Source organism: Pseudorca crassidens, chromosome 13, assembly GCF_039906515.1.
Source record: "Pseudorca crassidens isolate mPseCra1 chromosome 13, mPseCra1.hap1, whole genome shotgun sequence".
NCBI lineage: Eukaryota > Metazoa > Chordata > Mammalia > Artiodactyla > Delphinidae > Pseudorca > Pseudorca crassidens.
In genome coordinates, this window is record NC_090308.1 from 76,722,374 (window position 1) to 76,736,166 (window position 13,793).

Sequence of the window (13,793 nt, forward strand, 5' to 3'; positions counted from 1 at the left end):
TTCAGTTACACGTATATATACATTCTTTTTCATATTCTTTTCCATTATGGTCTATCCCAGGATATTGAACATAGTTCCCTGTGCTCTACAGTAGGACCCTATTGTTCCCCTTTCTCTTTTCTACTTCTCCCTTCAACTTCCATTCGGTCCCTGCCCTCTCACCATGACGCATACGCCCTCAGCAAAATTTCTCGGCATCTCACCTATAGATTTAGTTCTTCCTCTTTTTTTTAGTGCAGTGAGATGAACTTACCAATACATATGTATCCGTGCAAAAACATAGAATAGAAGATAGCAAGCTTTACTTCTTACAATGGTTTTCCAGGGTCCTAACCCTTTCCTTCTGACGTAGGAATGCAATGGCCAAACCTATTTTTGCAATGTGAAGAAAAACAGTGCAACCGCTCTAATGCTTTGAGAGAAGGGGGCACTGATTTTCACCCTCAGCAGGCGGTAGTGGTGTGGAGACAAGGAAGGCTGCCATGGCACCCAAGTTTCCAAAGCTTCAGGGAGGGCAATGGTGTGGCATCCACCTTGCATCACCCATAATCAGTCTGTAGGCTGACTACCGTGAGACTGCATTGGCTTCGTATCTCATTACAGAAAATCACTGAAGTTTCCCTAATTTCTATGGTCCTCTTTTCCACCATTTACTCGCTTGCAGCAGTCTTGTCAGGATGGAATTTCACTGGGAGCTACACGTAGGAAGATAGAGGAGAAAGCAAGACGTAGGAGCTCTTGTCATCTCCACTTGATCATGCAGAAGACAGTGTGCTTAAAATCCATGCAATTTTCTGGAAAAGCGTTAAGCAAGTGTTCAGTACAACTGCATAATTTTTGAGGTGTGTTCAGGTATGTTAAGCACAATGTACATTTAGTTCCCTTGCTCTTTGGAAGAAAAAAATTTCAGGTGGGTAATTGAGCATTTCCGCTAATGGAGGGGCTGGGACTGGGATGTTTTGCAAAGCTGAGCGTTTGCAAAAAGGCCAGAACTGCTTACTCTTTTTTGGTAAGGTCTGGAAAGCATATGTAAGATGAAATTTTTATTTTTTAAGCCTTCCAGGTATTGATTTGGTCCTGGAGTGTTACCCACTTTCTCTCTGTGGAGTTCTGTTCTTCAAATGGAGATTTTTATTCTGGAGGGATTCCAGTAGCTTTTGTCTCCACTCCTGTTAATTCATTCATTAGGACATCGCAGCCTTTTTCCCTTAGGAAAACATAATGGGTTCACTAAGTGCTCTTACCAGTGGCTGTCACTCTCATCACAATGGTGCCGCGGACGCCCCATTCTCCTTTTTCTGTTGTCTGTTACTGTCACTATATGTGTACAGTAATCCTAGGTTGTAAGCCTGCAGGGTTAGATGGCGAGAAAACATTCCTCTAGAGGAGAGAGTCTGGTGAGAATTGGTCCAAACAGGCTGGTAAGGATCCCCTTGAATACATAACCAAGAAAGAGGCGGCCTGGTGGGCACGGTTGAGCCCTGAAATGGAAACTTTGTAAGCAATCTATGATTGGAGGCCAACTTTGGTACAGGAAGGAAAAAAAGACTCTTCAGTGATGTAATAGGGAGGTAATAGGGAGGTTTCCAGGTTGCCTGTCAACATTAAGCCCTACCAGCCTAGAACCTAGAGTGGAAAAGATACTTTTGACTGAAGGGCTGACCTTCACGTGAACTAGTGGACATGTTTAGGCAATGCTTAGACCATCTAATTTTAACACAATAAATGAAGGGGACAAAGCCCAGTATTTCAGAGCTGCCTCTCCACCCCAGCGAGATCTGACTTTTTCTTAGGATAATGTAATGTTTGAATTCAGTGTTTGAATCAAATGGTTGTTCATTAATTTCCCTTTCTGTACATTTGGACATTTCCAAACTTGTCACAGCTACCCTGGGTGGCAGGAGCCGGGGCAGCTCCAGGATTGAGCAGTTAAAGAAATTTAATTTAAATCCCAGTTTAAACCTTCGGTGTTGACCACCTTCCTCAGTCTGCTGGACGTTGCCTGCCTGTGGACCTGCGGTCCTCTTCCCGCCACCTAAATACTGGTGTTTCCCATCTGCCAGGCCTTTCAGGAGAACCTCCCAGCTCAATGGGAGTCCATCCCACCATGCTACGTCTCAGCCCTTCCTCAAATGGTCTGTTTTGCTGCAAAATCACAACCTTCACCACCACCCTCATCAACAAATGTCAGTACTGAACACGCACAATCCCAAAGTCAAAGAACTGATTATTGGGGTTCCGTTTTCCAATCTTCAGCTCTCATTATATTATGTGTTCGATAGCGACACCTTCTGGTGAAGTGTCACAATAGCATGTTGAATACACCGGGCTCTACGAGCACACTGCAAACATCAAAATAAAAAATAAAAATAAATAAATGAAAAGAAGGAAGGAAAAAAGAGGAGGGAATGAAGAGAGGAAATGTTGATAGCTTTGCATGTGGTGTCAGGGGAATCCTCCCTCACTCATATAGGACCTTGCTTTGTTTCAGGAAAGGAAGTAAAAACAGATCTTTCAAAGAGTTTTGCTCTAAGTGCAAATAGAAAAATGGGTCAGTGGCTGGAGGGAAAGTGATATCAAGAAAGAATCTTTTAGGAAGAAGGAGAAAATAATAGAATGTTTGCAGGCCGATAGGAACGATCCAGTAGAAAGAGAGAAAAATGATTCAGTAGGTGAATGAAAGGAGGGTTTCTGGATGAACGTCCTTGCGAGGTGAAAAGGCTGGGATCCAGTGCATAAGTAAAGGAACTGGGCTTAGACAGGAGCACGGACCAGTCATCAAATAGTCACAGGAGGGAAAGCAGAGTATTGAGCACAGATGCAGCCAGTGAGTGGATGCAGTGCTGGGAATCCGAAAAGTTATCTTCTGGTTCCCCTTGCTCTCAATAAAACGTGAAGCAAGGTCATCAGCTGAGAGTGAGAATTGGTAGGAAGTGCAGGAAACCTGAGAAAAGTTGCGTGTAGTTCTGCGAGAGAGAGAGAGAAATTCAATGGACCAGAGAAATGTAGTGTGATATTGTTGAAGGCTCATAAATTTAAAGTGAGTCCTAATGGTTGATTTTCTCCAGCCATGTTCAGCTACTAGGGTGCCCGTGAGGAGAAGGCAAAGAGTGGTATTTAACCCTGGTTATGGTTTTGCCTGTCAGGTACAATAATGGGGGCAAGAGAGTGGAGGACTCGTCCTCCTAAAGAACCAGGCAATATTAATACTCTTTCCTATTGATACCTATGTTTGTAATTGACTCCATTTAGTATTTTTTCATTGGTTTACTCTTGGATAAATTGAAAGATCCTGGGGATGCTGATTTTACTAAATTATACTTTGTGTATAAACCGTCTCCTTTCTGTTCTTTCGGTTTCCATTCACAAAGGGATTTGGAAAGCCTTCTTTAACAAGATGGGAACCTAAATCTCTGTAAGCCACACGCTGGTGGTCTCCAGGGGCCAGAGTGAGGGGTCCCAGCTGTTCATCAGTAATTCCTTTCTTAAACGGTAGAACGGCTGAAAGGAAAGAGATGGAGTGGGAGAGGCAGAGTGGAGATCTGACCACACTGTTAACATGCTCTGTCACCTCTAGGCCTCGGTACCTGACGGAGTGGTAAACTGAGAAAAATGGTATCTGTTTCATCTATACACTAGAGCTTTTCTGAGAGTGATATGAAATAATACCGATGGAAAAAAATTCAAAATAAAATAGTACTCAGTGAATGTAAGTTATTTTTCTGAGAGGTCTACAAAGCTAAAAACGAAATCCAGACCTAACCCTACCAGACACCTCAGTGCCAGTAGGATGAATGGCTCCGGGAGTTTAATCCTCTGCCAACACCCTCTCTTTGACCTCTCCTCCATCCCTTCTCTCATCATCTCGCATAAAATATCAAGCTTGCTCTGTAAATGAAACTCTAAGGCCCCAAATCACTTTCAACCAGATTGCCACCCCCGGAGCCCTGCCCTCAGAGAAATCCTAGGGCTGCTGTTCATAGGCAGGGAGGTTGTTTTGTTGCATTTTTTCCCCTAGGTTTTTAGAAGCACTCTACTTCCTCATCAAGAGTGCACCTCTGGGTACCACAATGCTATATCATTCCCCACTTGAATCATCATGTCTATCTAAAGAGGCATCTCTCTGGAGGCTTGAGTGCTAAGTGAGGAGTGATTTTTAGAGAGATGTGTGGGAAAAGGTTTCAATATTCGGCAGCTCCTAAAGGCAAGATGATTCGAAATGTTGTTTTTGTTTTTCTTTTTTTTCAATACGCTTGATCAGCCCATTGTGCTACTCCCTGATTTCTGAAAATGTCTTGTCATTGAAATATCACATTTGGAAGTTGCAGCAAAATAGAACTTCCATAACCCTCAGGATCAACCTTTTAGTTTTTTCCATCATTTATTATATGCTTCACTTACAGCACACACATGTATATACTCATCAGGAAATCAATCTTTTTTTAATTGAAATATAGCTGATTTACCATGTTTTAGGTGTACAACAAAGTGATTCAGTTGTACATGTGTATATTCTTTTTCAGATTTTTTCCACTATAGGTTATTACAAGATATTGAATATAACTCCCTGTGCTATACAGTAGGTCCTTGTTGTTTATTTTATATACAGAACTGTGTAACTGTTAATCCCAAATTTCTACTCTATCCTTCCCCGCTCCTTTCCCCTTTGCTAACCATAAGTTTATTTTCTATGTCTGTGAGTCTGTTTCTGTTTTGTAAATAGGTTCACTTGTATCATGCTTTTAGCTTCCACACATAGCGATATCATGATATTTGGTTTTCTCGGTCTGACTTACTTCACTTAGTCTGATAATCTCTAGGTCCATCCATGTTGCTGCAAATGGCATTATTTCATTCTTTTTTATGACTGAGTAGTACTACCAGGAAATCAATCTTTCTTTTACAGATCTCTCCATTAAAATATACAGTTCTGAAATTAAAGACATAGACAATGCCGCAAGAATTGAAACAACCGAAAATACTGGAAAATTTTACAAAGTGTCAACAATGAGACGAATATTCGATTTGGCAAAGCCTCGAACCAAAAGATCATCATTTTTCCCAACTGGGCTTAAGGTCTGTCCACAGGAATCCATGAAAGAGATTTTAGCAAGTCTTCAAGCTTATTATAGACTGAGAGGTAAGGAAAGAGGTGCAGCCTGTTCAGACTTTCCCTCTCTTCATCCCCTCCCTTTCATCCATCCCAAGGTTGTGTTCAGCCCAGAACTTCCAGTCTCTCATTCAGTCACAGGAGTTATAAAAATCAGCCTACTGACTTGAGAGTTATGAATAATAAGCCTTCCAAACTATGGTAGATCTGTGCTTGTATGTTTTAAAACCATGTCCTGTGCAACACAGAACCACGAGAGCATTTAACAAGCCACCGGAAAGCCTTGGCCTTTGGGTTTTTTTGTTTGTTTGTTTGTTTGTTGCGGTACGCGGGCCTCTCACTGTTGTGGCCTCTCCCGTTGCGGAGCACAGGCTCCAGACGCGCAGGCTCAGCGGTCATGGCTCACTGGCCCAGCCGCTCCGCGGCATGTGGGATCTTCCCAGACCGGGGCACGAACCCGTGTCCCCTGCATCAGCAGGCGGACTCTCAACCACTTGCGCCACCAGGGAAGCCCCGGCCTCTGGGTTTTACCTCTTTGTTTTATTTTTGCCAAAGCCCACTATTAAATCCTAATGTTGTAAGAAGCACAGGATGATTGCAATGTCAGGAATCTGTGCAAGTTGATTTATGACCTAAGATTTCACTTTTCAAAAACCACATTACAATCCCAATCCTCCCTCCCTTCTTGGTAAGTTTCAGTTGTTTATTGCTGATCCAGTAAAAATGTCTGAAGCTGGGAAACCTGGAGGCACAAATTAGCAGTGGTTACCAAGATAATAAACAGGGGTGTTAACGGGATTTACAGCACAATTACTGTGGTTTTCATCAGAGTTACAGTGCAGTTTTTACCCCAAGACAGCATTACAGGACTCTTACAGCATTCCCGGAAATCATGATGGAGTTCAATCACACCACAGCCATCAGTAGCTGTCCTTGTCATTCACTTACCATGGATGAAAAAAAAATCCCATGGCTTCTTCTTTAAATGAAAGAAAAGCATCTTTGGTAACTGCTATTAAACTCCCCAGGTAGCTTGTCTGGCTGCATCCTAAACGCAAGTCACCTTACATGTGAAAATTGAGGACGTTTACTGATTTCCACCTTGATCATAATAGATGTTTGCTTCCACTCCAAAAAGCACAGTCACCCTGCTCTATTTCAAGCCTATTGACTAGAGCAAGCTGGTTCAATTCTAGCCTGTGATGTGTTGCACATTCTGACAACTGAAAACTATGCCATCAACTAACATCCCACCAAGTTCTCAAGTATTTACATCTATAAGATGTGCAAAAGTTGAATTAATCTGGGTGTTCTTATATTGCTGCAACCAAATTTTCAGCTCTGAATTTTATTCTTAGCTCTTTATTCTTGATTAGGTTTGCTTCATTCTTGCTTCCCTGGATGAAACAAACCACTGTTTTTCTCCCCACAGCAATGACAGCCTATTATCTTTATGGCTGCCCCTGGGTGATGTGAAATTTTACTGTTCACCAGCATGGGTTTTTTAAGTCTAACAAATTGGTTCACAAAGAAACTAGAAATAAGACCCAGCTAGCTATAAAGCAGTGTTTCTTTGACAGAGTAACCCAGTTATTGTTGTCATAGCTGCTTTTACAAAATTATCTGTTGACATTTTTCAAACTTAGAGGAGACAGCTCCCACACTCCTCAAATCAAATGGAATACTGAGCTATTTCTCCTCCCAATGCTTAAAGCAACACAAGGGAAAATGTTCTGAGCTTCCTGATAGAATCGCAAAGATTTCCTCAGAAAGCTCAGACACAAGGGTCAAGGTCGTTTCTGGTAGTTTCCCAGGCAGAACCTCTGCTCCCACCACGCAAACTCTCTTCTCTGTGACTGCCTCCCGTCAAAGTCCTCTGTGAGTCCTTTGTGATTTCACCCCTCCCCATGTCTCTCCCTCTCTCTCCCTCCCTCCCTTCCTCTCTCTCTCCACTCTCTCTTTCTCCCAATCCCAATATTAAAATCTAGATCTTTCTTTCACATTAATGTGTGACTCGGAGAAAGTTAAAAGTGAAGGGAATCCTAGTTTTTGCTACTCAAACTGCTGTCCACAGACCGGCAGCATCACGTCACCTGGGAGCTTGTAAGAAACGCAGATGTCCAGGTGGCTCACCAGACCTACTTCATAATCTGCATATTCTCATATTGATAAGATGCCCGGGTAATCCCGTTCCCCCACCTGCGGCCCTTTCTCCCACCTCAGGGACACAGAAAGCCCTCATCCCTATTAAAACCTACTTTCCCCAAAGGCTCTGAGAGAACATTCTCCTTGAAGCACAAATGCCTGGAGTTGCTTGAAGAATTATTTCCCTGGGGCACTGTCGTCTACAGTGATCAAAATGTCGGGATGAAACAGGAACCAGTATCTTTTCTTTAGGCGATTTTTGAGGGGCAGGATTTTGGTGACTCCTCCGATGGCATTTTTCTGGCATCCTGGAAGCTCAGCACACATCAGGAGGCACAGAATCCTTCTGTGATCAAGAGAACAGAAGCACCAGCCCATGACTCACGGGCAGAGTCATCCATCCTTGCTAAGGGAGCCTCAGATAAAAACCTTGAAAGTTGAGGCATCAAAGGACCTCAGGGCTGGGAGGAGTCTGAAAACCTCTGAAAAGCTGGATTTTTCTAACCTCTGGCTTTACCTTTCTGCACCGTCTTTGTCTGACTCTATTGGGGAGGATTGCCGCAAGGATTTTGGAGAAAGCCAGAGCCTTGCCTCTCCAGTATCCCCACAGTTGCTTGAGATCTGACCACAGAACCTCAGCCTTTCTGCTTAATGTCTCAGCCTAGGCTGTTTGATGATGTAGGGAAAACCCCAGGCAACACACACCTCAAATGGCACTTTTGGGTGCTGCAAACCCCCCCCACCCCGGATCTGTGGTCAGGTTGCTGCTAGTAAATGACCTGAGCTTCTGTTGGTCTGGAATTCTCTTTGCCTCTTAAAACAGAAAGCTAAGAGAAATCCAGATGTGGACCAAGTGGGGAGTGAGGGAAGGTAAAGTACTAGAGTAAGAGTCTCCAGACTGGGCTTCTCATACTTTGTTCCTCCCCATAACCCATAACCCCTTTTCTCTGCATGGCAGTCAGAGGGTTTCTTTAGAAAGTCAGATGATGTCAGCTTCTGCTCCAAAGCACCCCTTTCCCCCTCATCCCTCCAGAGTTAAAGATCAACATATTACAATTGCTTATGACCAAAGTCTTCTATCTTTTTCTAACTTAATCCCCTAAAATAATTTTTAAATTAGGTGCCCTCTTGAGAGCTTTTCTGTTGACATCTGAAGTTTTTCATCATAAGCTTAAATAATTGGATAAGATGTAACTTTTGGTGAGCTGTAAATAAGTATTGATATTGAAAATAAGATAGGAATTAAAGCATTCTCGTATATACAGTGGAATCTGTCATAGATACTCAATACTTACCATCAAGTACTCTACAAATGCATGAACAAACCCTTCCAAACAGGAGGCAATGTCACGTGGTCCCTTTTCCTCCACACACCCACGTTTCCATCCCACCTCTCACTGCAGAGTCTTATCTTAATGTAATTTAGGTCATACTTGAAAGTCTGTTATGGGTTGCTCTAAAATATTTCTCAGTAACAAAAATGTACGTACATTGAAATTACATTTTTTACTTATTTCCTAAGTAAATAACTTATTTGACTTATTTCCAGAAATTTCTTCTGGATTCAGTTGCATTTATAATTATTTTTAATATATAATTGACTAAAGGAAGTAGATATAAGTTTGACAAAAGTTTTTAATTTTTTATTGATGGATATAAACTCAGATATGGGTTTGGGGTAACTAATGTTTATAGATACAAAATTAGGAACAAAGCTTTGGAAGGGGCCAATTTAAATGAAGGGCCTATAGCTTAAGCTCCACTAGCTTCTGCCTCTGGATAGATGGGGTTGCTTTGGTGCCGTCCCTCTATTAGTTCATGTGCCATTATTTATTATTCCTATTATGTATTGCTAACATTAGACAGGATTTAACATCCATTTTATCCCTATCCTTTTCCTTAGTTTCACTTAAATGCTGAGAAAACGTGTTACATAAATAAGTAGACGGGAACAGATGGAGTTTTGTTACAGTAGCATCCTTATTCCTAAGTTCCTCCGGCATTTTATGCTAACAATCACATCGTGATCTGCCATCATTATTTTTAATGATGTATCAGCTGTCGACTTCATTAGGACTTCTTCTAAGGTGTTGAAGGCAAAGCATCAGAAACTGCCATACTTGCAAAAACTGTGTTTGCCCTTGACTAAGTTCACTCCCTGTCTTAATCTCAAACACAGTTATTTCGAATACCCTTTGTGTGGCAATCTAGGGGCACTGGGCCGTCACAGGAAGACTACGGATGGGGAGATGGGGGAAGGATGATGGCCAAAGGGAAAGTGAGGAGAGAAAGATGTGCTGTTAGGCAAACCAGTTTAGGAAAGCACGCTAAGGAAGTTGAGATCAAGAAATTGAGTCTCTTTAAATGTCTGTGTGCCTGTTTACCCCTTGGAAAGTCTGCAGATACAGCGGGGTACCTGTGCCCCAGTTGAAGATGTCTGGACCGCAAGACCTGCACCATCTCTGTGCCTCTCACCACATCCTTCCATGTTCATCCTCTATAACTCTCAGCCTTGCTCTGGCCACAGTGACCTTTTTACCGTTTCTTCAATGTGCCCAGCGTTCTCCAGCCTTGGGGCCTCTTCCCAAACTGTTCAAAAGTCACCTTGATCATGAGGCCTTCCTCAACCACCCTATTATAAATAGCAGTCTTACACACACACACACACACACACACACACACACACACACACCCCTGTATTTCTATCTCCCTTCTTGTATTTTTCTCCGTGGTGCATATAAGGCTCAATAAATATTTGTTAAATGAATTCATCTCTATGGGCTATAGGCTATTGTATCAGCATAAGCCATGACAGAGCTTGCCATGTTTAAGATTGGGCTTGGGTTGGGAGAAGGGCATCTTCTCAGGATGCGGCCGCTTTTCACTCCTCATGGCGCTGCCTTGCAGTGTGCCAGGAAGCAGTGTGGGAAGCGTATCGGATCTTCCTGGATCGCATCCCTGACCCAGGGGAATACCAGGACTGGGTCAGCATCTGCCAGGAGGAGACTTTCTGCCTCTTTGACATCGGGAGAAATTTCAGCAACTCCCAGGAACACCTGGATCTTCTTCAGCAGGTAAGTTTAAACACAGAGTGTTGGGAACCCGGTCCAAATAGCTCCCAGGCCTCCAGACCCTGCCCCTTTTGAAATGGTTCCCCCAGCATAAGGGTTGGCTGAAGAAATGCTTGGAGAAGTCTGAGAAGACCAACAGGAATTTTATTCCTGCAAAATAACATTTTACAGGCTGATTGAAGTGGAGTTAAAGGGAAAAGGGAATGAAAATAGACTGGCTCTTCAGTTGGCATTGTCTCTTGATAAAATTACTTTTTATCTTCCTACAGAGGATAAAAGAGAGAAACTTCCTTGAGAGGTGAGTACCCAAAACACAGTGCAGCATGCTCTTGACTTTTGAAAGATCACATGAGGAGTGAGACTGAGCTATTGTGCCTTTATATTATTTCAGCTACTGAGATCAGAGTAGGTTATTCTGACAGACCTTTTATGCATATATTTTGCTGAAGATAAATGAGCATATAAAAGGGAAATGGATAGACCTTATAGATTGAGATAGATGATTGCACTATATTTGCAGGTAAAATGAATGCAATACTCTGATAATTATCTAACATGTTTTTTACTTATTAGATACAGAGCAATTAAAATAGTTTAATTTTTAGAACTGATGAAAAATATTACTTACATCAGGAACGTGTTGAATGCAATCAGAGAGCAACCTGAATTTTGAACTCTCATTTGGTATTCTGTAAAGTGTTAGTATTTCTCAAACTAAACTGAAGCACTGAGCTGTGTCTTCTACAAGAACCGAATATCAAATCAGAAAATCAAAATGCAAAGAAAAAGCAAAGTACTTCCGATAAAAATGATTAAAGAAGAGAGATGCTGTTGTCAAACTCTAAACTCACAAATTACACTCATAACAGTTAGGAATCTAAATCTGAAGATAATAATACTGCAGAGAGAGCCACAAATTGGGCTGTATGAATTACAATTCTTTATAATGCTTTTCACATTTGTTCCTTGATTTCTGTTCCCTTTGTCACCACCTGGCCCAGGACCTTATTAATTTACACTGTGCAAAACGTCAAATCCTCGCCTCTAACCTCTTACCCTCCTTAACTTGCATAACTGCTCCTGGGTTCATACATCTGAGATATTCCTTTTTTTACACTGAGCCTTGTTCAAAGGCTTTTCAAAAATACTCCCGCATCTTCCCCTCGCCCTTCTGAATATCCACTGCCACCCTTCTCCACACGCTCTGTGTGCAGAGGGTTGAGCAGGAGAGACTGACTCACTGGCCCCCCTTGGCCTCTGACTTCTGGGAAGGACCAGCCAGTGTGGATCAGGAAAGCAGAGGGAGGAGCAGAGTGAGGTGAGCGACTTTATCACCTCCCCACGCCCCCAACCTGCAAAGTCTTCCAGGGCTACAGACCTCTTTCAGCAGCAGCTCAGCTCCTGTCAGGCAGCCCTCTCTTTCCACAGAGCCTTCTCTGTCTCTGATGGGTGGTAACTGCTGCATCACCTCACCCCTCCTGGAGAGGGGAGCTTTTAGTACCTCGCTGTTATCACCCACGGGTTCTGCACTCGCCCTTGTGGTTGCTCGTATACTCTTCCCATGACTTAGTAAGTAAGGCCTTTATTAGACTTTGCTCAAATTACCCAACTCTGAGTGAGCCATTTGTTCCCTCTCAGGACCTCCACTGAGGCAGAGGCCAAACTGATTCATCAAGGGCTTCACCCCCTGACCTTTCCAACTTTGCCCTCCATGAGCCAGGATCCCAACACTGCCACCATGACACTTCCCCACCACATCCAGACCACACCCTGCTCATCCTGGGCTCTGACCACAGCCTTCCCCTCTGCCTGAAGAACCTGTCTTCTCCACCCCACCCACCGAAATCCTGCTGTCCTTTCAAGCTCCCTAGTCCCCTACAACAACAGAGGACCTAGCCATTCCCTCTGGTCTTCCATCAGCGTGAGCCACTATTTAGATCAAACAGTCAACCATGACTATATTGTACAAGCCCAGACACACTACTTTGAGACCTAATAGCTTATAGTAAGAAATCTTTCAGGGAGCTTCAATAGCTATCACTACTGCTACTCCTTCCTAAATAAAGCTTGCTAGAATGGGCTAATGTGATATGCAGACAACTCTATAACCATGACCTTGGGTGACACTCCCTGGCACTGCAAACCTACCCACAACTCCATTGCAGGCAATGATTATGTCCGGAACAGGGATTCAAGACACCTTCATTATCCAGAAATCTCTCTCTCTCATTATCGTAACCACAAGAGTTACTTTATCAGATAAACTTAATGACTCTCTGAATTTACAGGTTTGAGGGTCTGAGATTTTAGCAAGAATATTTCAGTCATAGATCATGTGATCAATTATCTTTGATGTCAAGGACACAGTTGAAGCACAATGGGGACTATAAAACATTGAACCCCCAGAACCATCTTTGCCTACTATGAAAATACTCCCCAGAATGGCAAAAAGCCAAGATGCTTATGAAAAACCCTGGAGTCAAACATAATTGTTTTCGGGTTGTTTGAATTTTTCTTCAAAGAAAATATATTAGAAGATTACTTAGGTAATGAAAATATAAGTAAACCTAGTTTTAAAATATACTTTCTCTCTAATTTTTAGGTCTATTCGGTATAAGCAAATTTAAATGCATTTCCTCTATTGTCATCAAACTCCTTTTCACCAACTCTTTTTTATTTCCTATTGCGGTAATAGAAAAGATGAAATACACACAACGGAGACATTAGGAGAGCCCGGTGAAACCCCTGAGTTTTCAACAGGTAAGCTTAAAACTCCTCGTTTCATCTGCTACTGAACCTTAATTCAAACCATCATGAAAGCATGTTATTTGAAAAGCAATGGTTAATTGAAGTCGACACAGTTTATAATGCACTTTCTCAAAACTAACTTGTATTACTAACCTTACACAATGATTTAAATTCATAGCATACGCCTTGGAAAATACAGAAAAGAATAAAAACAAAACCGAATCACCCATTATCTTACAACTTGGAGGCAATCATCAATATTTTCCAACAAACAAATTCAAGATAATGTATTCATGTGTCCTTTACCTAGTCGCAAAAAGAAAAAGTAACCAGATCTCATTAGGCAAAGCCATTTAACTGTAACACATCTAGGGGAGCTCCAAACTTGCGTTCTGGAAAGGAACAATGAGGAATTTAAGTGGGATCTCGAGTATGAGTTATATTTTGCTGAAGAACATATTTGTGTGATCTTAAGAGGAAATGAGTTCAGAATGCACCTAACATCTGTAATTTCCAGAGTGACAGGAAAAGCATGTGACATGGTGACCTCATTCTAATTTAAACTCCTCCAGTCTCATTTTCGTGCCTGTACTTTTTTAAATTTCCACAGACATTGCCAGTGTCTCACCCGGGTCCCTACCTCTCCCTCCTGATGACACACTCCTCAACGAAATCGTCAACAACACCCTCCCGGACACCAAGATGCCTACAATAGTAAG

The 13,793-nt window shown here is 42.3% G+C and overlaps 1 protein-coding gene across 2 annotated transcripts in view; it reads left to right on the top strand.

Annotated features, from left to right (window-relative positions):
• IMPG1 (interphotoreceptor matrix proteoglycan 1) overlaps nucleotides 1-13,793 on the top strand; it is a 94,162-nt gene that overhangs the window by 12,638 nt on the left and 67,731 nt on the right. The window contains exons 2-6 of one of the 2 annotated variants that reach the window (XM_067702973.1): nucleotides 4,907-5,140; nucleotides 10,163-10,329; nucleotides 10,596-10,624; nucleotides 13,022-13,086; nucleotides 13,685-13,788. In XM_067702973.1, the coding sequence (XP_067559074.1) occupies nucleotides 4,907-5,140; nucleotides 10,163-10,329; nucleotides 10,596-10,624; nucleotides 13,022-13,086; nucleotides 13,685-13,788 (599 nt within the window). The remainder of the gene's footprint in view (nucleotides 1-4,906; nucleotides 5,141-10,162; nucleotides 10,330-10,595; nucleotides 10,625-13,021; nucleotides 13,087-13,684; nucleotides 13,789-13,793) is intronic. The other variant, XM_067702974.1, reaches the window with a different exon arrangement.